Source organism: Rhinoraja longicauda, chromosome 6 (genome assembly GCF_053455715.1).
Source record: "Rhinoraja longicauda isolate Sanriku21f chromosome 6, sRhiLon1.1, whole genome shotgun sequence".
Classification (NCBI taxonomy): Eukaryota; Metazoa; Chordata; class Chondrichthyes; order Rajiformes; family Arhynchobatidae; genus Rhinoraja; species Rhinoraja longicauda.
Genome location: NC_135958.1, coordinates 18,675,024 through 18,692,038, shown reverse-complemented (window position 1 = coordinate 18,692,038; position 17,015 = coordinate 18,675,024). Strand labels below are relative to the sequence as shown.

Sequence of the window (17,015 nt, the reverse complement as noted above, 5' to 3'; positions counted from 1 at the left end):
CATTGGCAGAGTCCAAGAGATTATTCTTGGATGCTTTTATATGGAGCCTTTCTTGTGAAGGACACAGTATATAGATTAATCTCATCCTTGCCCAGAGTGTCTCAAATCCAAGCAAAAAAAGGAAGAGTTGCTGGAGTAACACTGTCAGACTGTGGAAGAAAATGGATGTCTTTAGTCAATCCCACCCCTCCATTCTGTTTTCCACTCCTTTGTCTCTGCTGCTTCCTTTCAGATGTATCAACATGCAATAATCCAAAGTGTACCACATGTATTGGCCTCTTTCACAGACTCGCACTGGCCGCATCTACTCCTTTGGACTTTGTTGGGGCCACAGGTGAACCGTGCCTCTGGCAAGAAGAATCTCGGTTTTAAAATCTTTCTACAATGTCTGGGATGTGGTAAAGAACTGAAGGCAAACGATACTATGGGGTCATAGAGATATACAGCATGGAAACAAGCCTTTGAGTCCTGACTATCAACAATCCTTTACAATGATCCAACATTAATTGGATTGTTTATTCTCTCCACGCTCTCTCTAACTCCCACCAGAGTCTAGCATTCATCTGCACCCCAGGGGCAATTTACTGCAGCCAATTAAGCTACTGACCTGCACATCTTTGGAATGTAGGAGGAAACTGGAGCTCCTGGAGGGGAACCCACTCAGTCACAAGGAGAACATCCAAACACACACACACAGACGTGGCACCCGAGGCCAGGATCATGCCTGGCTCTCTGGCACTGCCATCACTTGGGCAAGATCTTAACCCTGCCCCCTGAGATAGCTATGACAGATTCCATTATACTATTTTGAAGTGGGAAGTCCTCCCCAAAGTACTAGCCATGACTTACACGCCAGCTGAAGTTACCAGTACAAAGAACTAATTTAAGCATTCGTCTTGATGTTTAAGGTGGCTTCTCCATACGTTTCCCTTTAAGGGAACGGAGAGGGGGGGGGGGGGGGGGGGCACTGCCTTACTGCCTTAGAAAGTACCTCATTGGCTGTTAATTGTGTTGAGAATCCAGAGGTCACACAAAGGGTGATGGAAACACAAGTCTCTCTCAAGTTTTAGTAATTCAGATAGTCGCCACGTGGGAATCATTGCCCCTTGAAACAAGCAAGATGGCCACCAATGGAAATGTACCCTTTACGTCTGGGTCTGAGATCTGTGGAAAATACAAAATATGAAAGCCAGAAGACTGACATTCCAGATACCCAAATTCAAATCCCACTATCAATGGCTCATTGAGGGATGGGCAAACAAAGTTGTTTTTTTAAATCAGTCTTGGCATTTCATTGCTGTGTACTTCACATAGAGGGGGCCAGTTGAAAAGTCAAATTGACCGGATGGAACTCAAGCACTTCAATCAGACCCAGGTGGGGAATCAATACAAAGTGATGTGAATGATAAGAAGCTGAGTTAACAAAATGAAGACACCCCAGGCACCAATTATCTTTAGCATTAAGGGATTGCTTTAAATAGGAAATAAAGACTTGAATTTATTTAGCACCTTTCATGACCTCAATCAATCCCAAAGCACTTGAAGAGGAATCAATATTGTAATGAAGGAAGTGCAACAGTCATTTTGCACGCAATGAATTCCCACAATGTCAATAGTGATCAGAATGCAAGGCATGTTGAGATATTGCCTCAGGAATAAATATTGACCAGGACACCAGCAGAACTCACACTCTAGTGTGAAATAATGTCACAGGATCTTTTATGTTAACTTTCAAATGCAGATGATTTATTTTTAATTCAAAGAATGTGGCTGCACATTGCTGATGCCCACCCACCCAAGGTGTTTTTGAGACGGTATCTCCAATAGCGCAACATTCACCCAGCACTGCTTAACACTACATTACATGCTCAGGTTTCTTGGGCGAGATTGAAGTCTACTACACAATGGTGCAACTGGTAAAGCCGCTGCCTCATAGCTTCAGTGACCTGGGTTCGATGCCGACCTCCAGTATTGCCTATGTGGAGTCTATGCGTTCTCCTTGTGACTTCTGTGAATTCTCGACCTCCTGAAACGTCACCCATTCCTTTTATCCAGAGATCCTGCCTGTTCCGTTGAATAACTCCATGCTCCCGCATGCTCCAGTTTCCTCCCACATCCTAAAGTTGCGCATGTTGATAAGTTAATCGTCTGTAGTGTGTAGGTGGATGATATAAATGGAGGCTGCAGCCCCAGTGCTGGATAACCCTGACTTTGGAGAGTGCTGTCAGTGCATTCAAGAGTCACATTTGATCACGTCAGGTGAAAGCAAGAACCAAAGCTGAGAATGGAAGAAAACAAATGAGAATTTGGGCACAGCCTGATTGCAGAGCCAAATAACAGTAAGATCATTCAAACAGCAGAGATAATCAGCATAGAATTAATAGACACAAAATGCTGGCGTAACTCAGTGGAACATGCAGCATCTCTGCATAGAAGGAATGGGTGACGCTACGGGTCAAGACCCTTCTTCTGAAGGAACTCGACCCAAAACATCACCCATTCCTTCTATCCAGAGATCCTGCCTGTTCCGTTGAATAACTCCAGCATTTTGTGTCTATCTTCGGTGTAAACCAAATGTCCAATTCCATCCACCCCATTCAGTTGCTTTTCAGACTCTGTGGTGCAGCCTGGAGACGGCAAAAGCAAGACCACCCCCTTTGTAAGAAACATTTTATCTGGGTCATTTGCTCCCTCACAGACCGAAAAATGCTCTGGGAACTGACTACCTTAACGGACAAAAGGCAAGCAATCCACAACTGGGCTTATATGTGTAAGTTATACATACTCTGGGACTTGAAATAATCAGAGCAAGAACCTGAAAGCACTGGAGAGATTTTGTCCAACTCCATCTTCACTAGCAGAATAATAACCATATACAAGGTCATCTCCTTCACCAACATCTCCAGCAGTTAGTGCTTAATTGCAATTGTATAGCTTTGCTGGGTAGACACACCTGACACCAGACTCTCAAACCAGTTGAGCATTTCCATGCTTTCTGAGGGTGCCAAATGGAAAGAGGATACGCTTCAAGATGTCCTCAAAACCTCTTTGGAAAGGTTCAACATTCACTGCCCGTGGGAATCCCGGGACCACAACCACTCAGAGCGCAGAAGTATTCAGAATACAAATGAGCGAGGAGACAGTGTGTCGGGAACACACAAAGGTGCTATGCAGTGGTGGAAGGAGCGAACCCAGCCAGTTTACATATGTGGTAAAGTCTGCATATCCCCCACTGGCCTTAGTGGCCACCTCAGAAACTGTAAATCCCAGCGTGCAGACGGAGAAGCAACAGCTACTTACAAACAACAGCATCACAATCAAACTGAATCAGACACTTCCGAACAAGCAGGAATGACTGGGTAAGAATTAAAGGTGCAAACTTTGAATGTAAGTTACTCTGAAAAGGGGTGATGGGTACAGAGGTGGGATAATATATGGACATCAAAGATTTATAGAAAAATGGGCAGAAAAATGCTAAACCTGTGTCAGAGATATCAACCTTACCTCACAATTTCTCACATTTGCTTGCAACACAAGAGACATTTAGCCCATTGATCTAAGATTGGCTCTGAGTATTCCCATCCATCCTGTTCCCCTACTTATTTCTCTCTTCTCTCCCAAACACCCATCAACTCCCTCTGATACTCCTGCCACCTGATTACATAATGGATAATTTACAGCAGCCAAATAACCTGCCAACCTGCTCGTCTTTCAGACATGGAAGGAAACCTGAGCATGCTGGTGAAACCCACATGGTCACAGGGAGAACATGAGAAGTCCACAGAGACAGTACCCGATGTCAGGATGAACCTAGATTGCTGGGGAGCTGTGAAGCAGTGGCGCTACCTGTTGTGTCTCCATTCCACCTCTCAAAGACACTGAACCAACCTGGGTGGATTAAAAAAAAATCTGTGAACTGTGTTTGAGAACTGAACCCCACGGATCTGTCCCCCAGCAGCAGTGTCAGGTAGTGTCACTGAGGTGGGGGCAGGGAACATTGGCAAGAAGGGAAAATAATGCTGGATCTGTAGAATTGCGGAATGAAAGATGGTGAATATAGATAAAACAGCAAATTCTCCCATGTGACCCTGTTAAATTGCACCTAGCCTTCAGTTAGCGGCAGTATCATGGAAGATGGGTTATAGCATAATGGATGACTCTTCACTGTTGTTTGAAAAGGCCTCGAATACAACAATACCAACCCTTGGATTGATGATGGGCAAGTAACATTCGATCATCCTGACTATCCACCAAAATTTGATATTAATGGCATTATCATTATTGGGTCCCCTACAATAACATCCAGGGAAACACAGTTGATGAGAAACTAAATCAAATTAATCACAGAACCATTCATTATTTATTCATTCATTTTTTGGCACAAAAGTATGATTGGGATATCCAGCATTTATTGCTCTTTAGTAGGTGGAGGTGTGCTGCCTTTTGAAGCTACTCCCACAGTGTTGTTGGGGAGTTCAAGGATTTAGATCCAGACTAGTTCCAAGTTAGGATTATATGATTATGGAGGGAAATCTCCAAGGGTTGCTGTTCCAGGCCCATATAGCCCTTGCTCTCCCTAATGGACTTTAGAGGTGATGTTGGTGGTCAGGGACGAGTGTCCTGGAGCAAGCGACCCACTTCCTGGCACCCAAAAACCTTTCCAGAATCACAAGTTGTGCAATGACAAGCTCTTCACTTGCCTGGGTGAGTGCAGTTCCAGCAATTCTCAAGAAGATCAACTTGGATAGAACACCCCACTTCATTGGCACTGAATTCACTGTCATGGGCTTTCATTCCCTCCACCACTAGCACACAGTGGCTACAGTGTGTACCATCTACAAAATTCATTGTAGTTATATGCCCAGGCTACTCCAACCTCCCAAACCTGCAAGATCTAACATCAAGGAGGCAACGCTGGGACTAAACACAATAGATGGTGTGACCCCAAGACATAGGAGCAGAATTAGGCCATTTGGCCCATTGAGTTTGTGTGAGTTTGCACGTTCTCCCTGTAACCATATGGGTTTTCTCCCGGTGTTCCAGTTTCCTCCAACATCCCCAACACACGAGGGATTGTAGATTAATTGGCTCTGTAAATTGCCCCTTGGTGATAAAATCTGGGGGGAAGTTAATGCAAATAAGGGGAGGAAAAAAATGGATTTGATAACAGTGTGTACAACGGGTGCTTAATGGTCAGCATGGACCTGATGGGTCGAAGGGCTTATTTCCTTGCTGCATCGCTCAATAACTCAGAACCGAGGGAGTAAATTCATAAGGACTGCGCAATCAGCGAGAGGTCATGCCAGCAATGTCCACATCCCAAAAGATGAATAAACAAGAAACAATCGTACAAAAACTATATTAAAACATAGCAAAATAAATTATAAAACAGAAGAATAAAATAGGTGAACTCACTGCTGCCAACCTAGGCACAAAATCCAAACACATCCCAGCCCAGTCAACCCTGCAAGGTCCTTCTCGCAAACTCCTAGGCAACAGGGTCTAAATTGGGAGAAACGTCCAACAGACTTGTAGATAAGGTTATCCTTGTCAAATCAAACTTTACATCCAGGCACATCCTGTCTCACTAGCAGGACAGACCTAACAGAGGTGGCAGCTCAGTGGTATAGAGGGATGAAAAATTTACCCTTGGAGTCCTCAACATTGGCTCTACATCTCATGAAATTACTTTGCATCAGGACAAACAACAGTGGCGTCCCTCAGCTGATGAGTCAGTGCTCCTCCATGCTGAACAATATTTGCAGGAAGCAATTGCAAGGGAGAGTAAATTGGGAGCAGTTGTTATTGAGCAAGTCCACAAATTATATATGGGAATTGTTTAAAGGGCCAGTTGATCAGAGTTCTGGACCGGCATGTTCCACTAAAGAGGAAGGATACAGATGGCAAAATCAGATGGGGTGTGCTGACGAATATAAAGAAAGCAGCAAAGAATTCAAGTGGGCTATCGAAGGGCCAAAAGGGGCCATGAAATGTCATTGGCGGGAGAGATGAAAGAAAATCCCAAAACTTTTCATAGCTACATAGATAAATCTCAGATAAATTAACAAGTGGATAACCAGAGAGAAGGCCGGACCACCGTTCAAGTGAATTGATGCTTGGGAGTCATAAGATGTAGGCGAGGTACTAAATGAGTACTTTGCATCAGTATTTACCAAGGAGAAAGGCATAGGAGGAGAAAGAGACGAGTGTGGGTAAGACGAATGTGCTAGGACAGTTTGAGATCAAGAAGGTGGTGGGGTTGGGTCCCTTGAAGAATATTAAAGTAGATAAATCCCCAGGGCCTGTCAGGATCCATCCCATGTTATTGAAAGAGGTAACAGAGGAAATTGCAGGGGGTTTGACGAAGATGTTCAGGCAAAGTCCCAGATAACTGGAGAGTAGCCAATCAATGTTGTTCCTTTGTTTAAGAAGGGTAGTCGGGATAATCTGGGAAAATATATGGTGGCGTGCCACGTGTCAGTAGTTGGGAAGCTTCTGGGGAGGATTCTTCAGGATAGGATTTACTCTCAAAAGGAAGAGAATGGGTACATTAGAGACAGGCAGCAGGTCATGTCTTGCGAATGTGATCAAATTTTTAAAGGAGATAACAAAGGTGATTAACGAGTGTTGGACGATGGATGTTGTCTACGTGGATTTTAGTAAGGCATCAGATAAAGTCCCTCTTGGTAGGCTGATCCAAAAGATTAAGATACATGGGATTCAATGACTTGTTTGTTTAGACTCAGAACCGGTTTACTCAAAGACGATAAGGGTTGTAGTGGCTGTTATTCTAGTTGGAAGTCTGTGACCAATGGAGTTAAAACCATGACCCCAAGACATAGGAGCAGAATTAGGCCATTCGGCCAATTGAGTCTGCTCCACCAGCGATCATGGCTTCCCTCTCCTTCTCCTCATAACCTTGGATGTGCTTACTAATCATGAACCTATCAATCTCTGTTTTAGAAATATCTAATGACTTGGCCTTCATCGCCGTCTGTGGCAATGAATTCCACAGATTCACTACCATCTGGCTAAAGAAATTCCTTCTCATCTCCATTTTAAAGGTATGTCCTTTTATTCTGAGGCTGCACTGTACAGTCCTAAACTCCCCCACTACTGGAAACATCCTTTCCACATCTACTCTATCTAGGCCTTTCATTATTCAGTAGCTTTCAATGATATCTCCCCACATCCTTCTAAACTTCAGTGAGTACATGCCCAAAACCATCAAATGCTCCGAATATGTTAACCCTAATCATCCCCGGGATCACTTTTGTAAACGTCCTCTGAACCCTTTCCAATACTAGTACATCCTAAAGGAATTAATGCTGGTCTTCCGTTGTTTGTGATATATGTAAGCATATATCACCACCACCTTCTCAAGGGCAATTAGGGATGGGTAGTAATAAACTCATCATAGAAATAAATATTAACAAAGCAAGCCTCTGATCTGACTAAAGGAGCCAACTTTTATACTGCTAAAGTGACTACAACAAAGAGCACAATGTTTAACTTTCTTCACATCCTGCTCCAGACTGTGTATGGAACAGCCATAAATCCCTGGCATCCTTCCCTGGTACTCTACACAGTCAAACCAGTCAACCATCTCCAAGTCTCTGATTGACCATGGTCAACATCATTAAATGTTTTCCATAGAGTTTTGCTACCAAACAAACCATGAGTTTTAAAAAAAGAGAAACATTATTGTAAAGTGAATACCAACATTTGTTACCCATCTATATCTCCTTATCCCCAGAGTTGCCTTTCTTAAACAGCTAAATTCCACAAAGTGAAGCTACCTCTACAAACGGTGTTAGGGAGGTAATTCCAAAATTTTGAAGGTGAAGGAAGAGCCGAGATATCTGAACTGGAATGGTGGGAACCTTGAGAGGAAGGTGTTCCAACTATACTCTTGCTCTTGATCTTCTCAGGGATGAAGTGGGTGTGGGGAATCAGGTTAAAGTGGAGGAGTGCCCGGGCAGGAGATGTTGTAAAAGGGAGCACAATGAAATAATGCAGCAGCAAGAGAAATTCAACATGTCAGTCTATTTTAACCTTCATGAGATATACATTAGAAATTCTTAAACTTCAAGGGCTTTGGTTACAAGGAGAGACTAGATAGGGTGGGTTTATTCTCACTGAAATGTGGGAGGCTGAGGGATGACTATATAGTTTAGAAGATGATGGGCATATAGTTAGTTGACAGTTAGTCTTTTTCGTAGGGTAGGGGAGTCTAAAACTAGAGGTGGGGTGCACAGGTGTAAGGTGAGACGGCAAGAATTTAAAGTAGATCTAATGGACATTTTTCCCCACTCAGAATGCAGTGGTTTTCTGGAACAAACTGCTAGGGGAGGTGGTAGAGGCAGATACAATTACAACATTTAAAAGACATTTGGACAGGAACTTGGAGAGGAAAAGAGTAGAGGGATAAAGACCTAATACAGGCAAATAGGATTAGCATAGACACGCATCAGGATTGGCATGGATGAGTTGGGACAAAGGGCCCATTTCTGGGCTGTATAACTTTATGACTACATGTCTTGATTTTAGAGATGAAGAGAGTGCAAAAGCAAACATCACCATTTCATTGTTGAACTCTTTCAACAAAGTCAATGTGACAAATTATTTGTTTATATGTTTGATGATTAACATGACACCGAAAGGACACGGTCTGGTATGTTCCTCACTCAAGCCATCAAATCTAGAGGATACCCTGATTCCATACGGACTCAGCAGGGCAATCATGGACAGTATAGAAACATAGAAAATAGGTGCAGGAGTAGGCCATTCGGCCCTTTGAGCCTGCACTGCCATTCAATATGATCATGGCTGATCATCCAACTCAGTATCCTGTGTAGGCAAAATTGAGGTGCAAGTCTAGTGATGCTATAATTTTCATCGAGAACCTTTAGACTCAGTCTGAAGAAAGATCTCGACCGGAAACATCACCCATCCCAAAACATCACCCATTTCTTCTCTCCAGAGATGTTGCCTGTCCCGCTGAGGCACTCCATCATTTTGTGTCTACCTTCGGTGTAAACCAGCATCTGCAGTTCCTTCCTATACAATTCTCATCAACATATACTGAACAGCTAAAAACTGACAGGACAATTTTATCTCACAGCTAATGAATCAGATCAAAGTGTTGCAGTTCTGCCACAGAGGCATGAATTGTAGAATTAAAGTGAGCGCAGGAGGAGGTGGACTCAAGTGCACTCTAGTGATGGGGGTGCCCAGCACATGTGCTAAAGGTAAGGCTGAAGCATTTATAAACAACTTCTGCCTGACGTGCAAACTGGATGATCAATCTCAACTTCCTCCTGCACACCCGCCAGCACAGAAGCCACCTCCAACCAATTTGATTCACTCCAAGCAAAATCAAGAGATGGCTGGGAGTACAACAAAGGTGAAGACGACATCCATCTGCGGTGCTGAAGACCTGTGCACCAGAACCTGCTGCATCCCTCGCCTAGCTCACGTAAACATTTGCAACACTGGCATCTACTCAATGCTGCTTAACATTACCTGAAATCACGAGATGAAGGGCGAATCCAATGCGGTTGATACCCACTGTCAGCAGCAGAGCATTGGAAGCTGGCACAGTGCATCCTGTCGACTAATGTCCCTGACCTCACAACTGTGAAACATCATAACCAGAAGCAGGAGCAGGCCATTCAGCCTGTCATGCTGCATCACTGTGTAATCGTGGCTGATCTTTTTTTCCTCAGTGCCGCTTTCCCCGACTCATCCCAAATCCCACGATTCCCTTAATATCCAAAGATCTCTTGATCTCGCTCCTTAATGGACTCAACAACTGAGACTCCACAACTTCTGGGGAGGAATTCTAAAGATTCACCACCTCCTAGGATGAAGAAATTTCTCTTTGCCTCTGGTCTGAATGCTGACTGTGACCTTAGTTCTAGACACCCTGGCTAGAAAGATTAATTCAGTTAAATCTTCAAAGATCAACCCACCTGGTCAAAGAGTGTTTTGCTGCACTTCCTTTATCACAAATATAACTTCCTTGGAAAGGGAGACCAGACCTGTACGTAATATTCCAGATGTTGTCTCAGCAGGGTCTTGCATAATTGCAACAAGATGTCGCTTTGCTTGCATTTAAATCCTTTGTTACAGCATCCTGACTTGAAAGTATATTGCCCTTCCTTCACCTCCCACCCCCCTCCCCCACCTCCTCCCCCTCGGGTCCATGTCCTGGAACTCTTTCTCCTACTGCACCGTGGGAGCACATTCATCAGAAAGGCTGCTGCAGATCAAGAAGGTGGCTCACTCCCCTCTTCAAGGACAGAGAATGGGAAAAATATGATGTTTTGCCAAAACACTGCGTAGGGTTCAAATTATCATTACCACAAAATAATGTCATTGTTAACAACTTCTGTATCAGTCCTGCACTTGTCAGTACTGCAATTATCATAATCACAGTCGTGCAACACCAGTACTGTACAGCAATGCAACAATAGTACTGTACAATACAGTACTGTACAATACAGTAATGCAACATTAGTACTGTACAGTAGTGCAATACTATTGTGCTCTGCCTGGTTACACAGTTGCAGGTTTGCACTTCTGGAATCCAATGTTATTGTGACAGGCCTATGCTTACCGCCACAGCACCCCATGCAGTAATCTCTCTGCCCGGCATTCTCACATTATATGCAAGAAGGAAATGCAGATGCTGGTTTAAACCGAAGATAGATACAAAAAGCTGGACTAACTCAGCGGGACAGGCAGCATCTCTGGAGAGAAGGAATGGGTGACGTTTCAGGTCGAGAAGGTCTCGACCCGAAACGTCACCCATTCCTTCTCTCCGGAGATACTGCCTGTCCCACTGAGTTACTCCAGCTTTTTGTGTCTACTCTCACATTATTCACCTGTATCCACCAGTATTACTCAATGGCACTCAAATACCCACATTCTGCCCACTGCAGCTTTACGTACACATTCAAACAGACCCAAAATTGGAAGGGCAGTATCCATGATGTATTGGTTCAGGAGAGTAGGCACCAGTCTTATTTTGCAAAATCTGACTGTTATCCTGTAAGTACGGGACAGTCTCAAATTCTGCCTTGTCCAAAACTCAACAGAGAATGGTCACTTGGCAACAATGATACCCTCCGTACTGAAATGGGCTTTTTTGTTAATTCCACAATCCTGTCAATAGTCCGACGGGTGGCCTTGCCAGGAATATAGGGCATCGTTGCCTTGGAGCAACAAAACGAGCCATTGCGTGCCAAGGTCAGTTTAAAGGGTACTTATTACTCCTCTCAGGCACGCTTCTACAAAAAAAATAGTGAAATCATTGCCTTCCCTTTGTTATCCGAGTAACTGAATTCTTCAAATCCCAGGTATGGGGTGCAGCAGTGAAAAGACCTCCATTTTTAAACAAAACTAATCTTAAAATAACAGGTAGCTGCGAAGTATTTGGTCAATTCCTGAGAACAAAATTACACATGATCATCTCTATTAGCTGCATACAAAATTGCTCTCAGCCCAACTCCAAGGGCTTTTTCAGGTTGGGGAGACATCTTAAAATTAATTTATATTTTATCATATTTGTTGAGTCTTTTATAAACATGCCGGTGACTGAACCAGACCACGTCTGGATTCCCCCGCCGTCCGAAATATCTCATAGCAGCGACCTGCAATACTTGTATTTTTTCCTGGGGGAAAGAGGGTGCAAGAAGCCGTATTTTAAGATTGCTCCGCCCCATCTCCAAACAAAATTTCATCGATCAGTCGAAATGTTAATATATTAAGTCAATATTTAATTCGGACACGCTCCAAACCCACGTAGTGACAGTAACAGAGTGAAATACACCTCCTCCCCTGGATTTGTTTCACGAACAGTGCGGTGTAACAGCCCGCATTCCCTCGCTCTCTCTTCCCGTTCCAGCAGCTGCCCTCACACACACGCACACAGGCAGAATATATTGTCCTCCAACAAGCTCTATTTTGCTTTCATTGCTCCAGGCGCTCACCGCCCGGAACAATCTGTAACCCGGCTCCACCACAATACTCTACACGCATCCAGTAGTAACAGCATTCACAAAATTAAATCTCCTCTTCCTCCACACACACACACAAAAACCCGCCGATGTAGTCGTGCAGATTGCAGAAAGAAAACGTAATGCCTCGTTGATCGCTACAATGCAAGACACATTTTATTTACATTAACCTACAATCCTCTCCCCATTCACTTGCACCACTGCACTGCTCGGGGTGAGAAAACGTTTGCACGGAGGACAGCTTTCATTTTTAAATAACGCCGGGTCGAGCGATTTCATTTATTTGTTGCCAATTCTGCGACTAAATGATTGGGGCGGCCGAGCCAAGCCCCCTGGTCTTACCTTCATATCATTGATGACAGCCTGGAAGAGCCCACCGAGGGCTCCGCATTCCTTATCCATGCCCGTCTCCATCTTTGTACATCCAAAACAGCAGAAAAGGGGGTAAAAAAAAAAAGCACCCAAGCGAATTCGGTCCACCTCTGAACGCCTCCGCTCCTTCTCCACGCGATCAGATGGTTAATAAGACAAACACCAATGGAGAGGAGGGAGAGAGGGAGAGCAGGCGGGCGGGCACGGTGCTGTGCGGAGCGCGGCTGCTGGGAGTGAGCGGGGGCGCGGGGGGGGGAGGGCGCTCACTCTGCGCCCAGTCTCTGCCCCCTCGTCACTCGGGCTCCTGGGCTCTGCCGCTTAAAATGAAAGCTCCCTCTCCCTCTTTCTCTCTCCCTTTCCCTTTCTCTCGTCGCGCGGATTTATTTTTCAATCACTTTCACAACTCGGTTAATCCTAGAGGCAGTGGATGATTTCCCGCAGACATGACTTCTCCAAAACAGGAGTAGGAAAATAGTAGAGAGGAGGTTGGGAGGGGGAGGATAGAAATAAAAGACGGGAGAGGGAGTGTGTGTGAGGGAAGGAGCTTCCCGAGGAGGTGGTCGCACTGGCTGTGTGCGCGCTCTGGCGGGGCGGTCCCACTGGCTGTGCTGTGTGCGCGCTCTGGCGGGGCGGTTCCACTGGCTGGGTTGTGTGCGCGCACTGGCGGGGCGGTCCCACTGGCTGTGTTGTGTGCGCGCTCTGGCGGTTCCACTGGCGTTGCTTTCTCTGGACCCGCGCGCTCGGATAGGGCGGTCCCACTGGATGCGTGAGCTCTGGCGGCGCGGCCCCACTGGAGGCGCGCGCCGCGACCGTTACCGGCACAGGTCTCGTGCACGGAGTCGTTGCTGATTGGACGCGCCTGGGCTCTGGCCCCGCCCCCACAGTGCCGCTGCCCGGCCACGTGACCGCGAGGCTCTGACGTCGGTGGAGCGGGGCGGGGCCTGCGGCCTGGCTCTCTGCAGCTGTGATAAATCACAGAGAGAGCTGGGTGCCAGTGCTTATCATGAGCTTTATGTCAGGTAAATATTGCCACTAAGTAATCAAGATGTAGATCAAATCGACAAATATTTATTGTCTATTTGAGTTCAGTTACGCCATTTCATGGATCGGCATGTAAACAATCTTCATATAATCTGATGCAGGCACTCGTAGTCCCAAAATACAAATCGACAAATCACTAATATATTTTAAAGCGTTCAACACCCCCCCCCCCCCCCCATCACAAAGCCTTAAAACAGATTGAGAAACTTTTAATGCCATATTATGTCATAAAATACGGATTCAATTATACTTTATCATCTCTTGTCCCAAGATGCAGTGAAGTGCTGTGTTTTGCATACAACCCAGTAAAATGAAGCAGACCTCACCTTGGCAGTACACAAGTGTTGCCACATTTTGGTGCCGACAAAGTTACAAAAGTTCACCAAACAGTCCTATCTACTGCCTGCCTCCACACATGGCAGCAGGATCCCGCTGGTCCCGCCTTCATTCCAGCTGCCCCCATCCCCGCCTGTCAGATCCCCTCATCGATCACGGTGCCCCCCATGAGGTACCCCCTTCATTCTCGGTGGCCCTCCTCGCTCTACAGCAGTCCCCTCGCTCTACGAGGCCTCTCCCTCACACGCGCAATGTTCTGAGGTTATGAAAACCCTATAAACGATCATAAGGAGTAACAATAGCCCATACAACTTCTTGTGCCAGCTCTGCCATTCAGTAATGTCATGCGGAACTACTAATTAATAGCAGGAGTAGCCACTCAGCCCCTCAAGCCAGCTTCACCATGTAGCAAGATTTAGTTGGTCAACTACACATTTACACCTCGCCCTGGTAAACTTTCAAACCCCCCTTCCCCCACCCCTCCTTAATTTCCTGCCCTTGTCAAGGATCTATCTACTTCTGCCTTAAAATTATTTAGAGCTTCTGCTTCCACTGGTCATTGAGAAAGGGCCTTTGAAAGGCCTCATGACCTTTTGAAAGGAAAGAAAGTTGTCTGATTAGCCCCTGATTCTTAAGCTGTGATCGCTACTTCTGGATTCCCTCATAAGAAGAAACATCTTCTCTATGTCCACTCTGTCTGGAGACATCAGGATCTTGCACATTTCTATCAGCCACTTCTGAACTCCAGTGGATACAATCCAAAACTGTTCAACCTTCCCTCAAAAGGCAATCCACCCATTCCAGGCAGAGGAAAAGGACAGGTTTTGTTTTTACACGTCAGTCAGTTTTGTCCATAAGGGGAAACCTATGCAGAAATCACTTGATATGGTAACCATACCTGCGTGGTGTTATAATGAATGGGATCAAACATACTGATTTGAATAAAAAATTACTTTAAGTGGATAAAGCAAGTAAACTAGTTCTACCATGCATGGGAACGAATGGGTGTCAGACGTTCAAATTTAATATTATGGGAGCTTGCTCGCATGTCCACAAGTCTGGTGTTTGGAACCCAGAAATGACCTAGTCTAATAAATCTTCTCAGAACTGCTTCCAGCAGAGATATGGCTGATCCACATTGCCCCTTTTCTTGCCTGATCCCCATATCCCCGTTTCTTAAAAGTGTTCGAAAATGTTTTGAGCCCAATCTGCCATTTTGTCAACATCCACATTTCTATTGTCAGAGAAACTCAAAGATTTATAATCATAGCTTTGCATCATCTTAGACATAAACCTCCAAACCCTTATCTTCTAGCTATGATACCAATATGTTGGATGTGGATAGATAAAACTACTGGTAGGATCTTTTTCAGTGATTTTTTTAATAATTTGCCGTGGATAGTTGATTAAAAAAAATCTGCGTTGGGAAATATATATCATCAGTAGGTTGGGGTAGTGCTGACATTTAACTGTCTCCCACTGGTTGTTAACACGACCTGGTGATCCATTGAGGACATAATAGATGGAGTTAAGAATCTGCCATTCCGATGCCAAACTAGTGTCAGATGTAGACCACATAAGGTTGGCAATTTCCTAATTTTAGGAAGAAATGTGCAGTTTTGGTCTCCAAATTTGAGGAAGGATATTCTTGATATTGAGGGCGTGCAGCATAGGTTTACTAGGTTAATTCCCGGAATGGCGGGACTATCATATGTTGAAAGACTGGAGCGACTAGGCTTGTATACACTGGAATTTAGAAGGATGAGAGGAGATCTTATCAAAACGTATAAGATTATTAAGAGGTTGGACATGTTAGAGGCAGGAAACATGTTCCCAATGTTGGGGGAGTCCAGAACCAGGGGCCACAGTTTAAGAATAAGGGGTAGGCCATTTAGAACTGAGATGAGGAAAAACCTTTTCAGTCAAAGAGTTGTGAATCTGTGGAATTCTCTGCCTCAGAAGGCAGTGGAGGCCAATTCTCTGAATGCATTCAAGAGAGAGCTAGATAGAGCTCTTAAGGATAGCGGAGTCAGGGGGTATGGGGAGAAGGCAGGAACGGGGTACTGATTGAGAATGATCAGCCATGATCACATTGAATGGCGGTGCTGGCTCGAAGGGCCGAATGGCCTCCTCCTGCACCTATTGTCTATTGTCTAAATGACAGCTGAATCAGTTGTGATTCAACTACCGCTCGTCTTTTCAACTGAGCAGGTACTCAGCAGGTCAGGAAAGAGAAAAAGTGAACGGTTGAGGTCAAAAATCCCTCATCAAAGGGTCATTCACCCTCCCCCACTCCCTCAATAAATAAATACATATATATCTATATATATATACATATCTATCTAACATATAACTTCAGATAGTTCCTCTGTCCCCCTCTTTCCCCTCCCCCATCCCAGTTCTCCCACTCTCTTCCTGTCTCCAACTACATCCTATCTTTGTCCCACCCCCTCCCCTGACATCAGTCTGAAGAAGGGTGTTGACTCGTAACATCACCCATTCCTTCTCTCCTGAGATGCTGCCTGGCCCGCTGAGTTACTCCAGCATTTTGTGATACCTTCGATTTGTACCAGCATCTGCAGTTATTTTCCTACATATCTATCTATCTATCTATCTATCTATCTATCTATCTATCTATCTATCTATCTATCTATCTATCTATCTATCTATCTATCTATCTATCTATCTATCTATCTATCTATCTATCTATCTATCTATCTATCTTTCTTTCTATCTATCTATCTATCTATCTATCTATCTATCTATCTATCTATCTATCTATCTATCTATCTATCTATCTATCTATCTATCTATATCTATCTATCTATCTCTATCTTATCTATCTATCTCTATCTCGCTCTATTTCTCTCTTCATAAATGTTGCTGGATCTGTTGTGTTTTTCAACATTTTCTTTTTCATTTAAAACTTCCAGGAGATGTGCAGAATGGTAATTTCAGGTAATTTTTACTGATACTTCCAAATTTGCAAAACACCATGGTGAAATTTTAACCCACTTTCTCCTGGATTATCAGTCCAAAGTATTACATGGTTAAAAGTTTTTTGATGAACAGCAAGATGTTACTGTATCTGTTTGTGCTTTCCTCTAACATGTTATCCTGTGTTTGAGGGCAGAGCACGTACAGTAACAAGGAGATACAATGTAGTTGTCTATTACCTACATCCCAGGACAAATTGTTAAGAATATCATTCAAAGTTAATAACAAAATTGCTTTGGGTAGATA

The 17,015-nt window shown here is 44.4% G+C and overlaps 1 protein-coding gene across 18 annotated transcripts in view; it reads right to left on the bottom strand.

Annotated features, from left to right (window-relative positions):
• mtss1lb (MTSS I-BAR domain containing 2b) overlaps positions 1 to 13,207 on the bottom strand; it is a 131,470-nt gene extending 118,263 nt beyond the window's left edge. For 10 of the 18 annotated variants that reach the window (XM_078400601.1, XM_078400606.1, XM_078400602.1 and 7 more), the window contains exon 1: positions 12,366 to 13,206. In XM_078400601.1, the coding sequence (XP_078256727.1) occupies positions 12,366 to 12,437 (72 nt within the window). In that variant the 5' untranslated portion in view covers positions 12,438 to 13,206. Of the gene's footprint in view, positions 1 to 12,365 lie in introns of all 18 variants that reach the window. The other 8 variants (XM_078400608.1, XM_078400614.1, XM_078400609.1 and 5 more) reach the window with 2 other exon arrangements.
• Between the last annotated feature and the right edge of the window lie 3,808 nt (positions 13,208 to 17,015).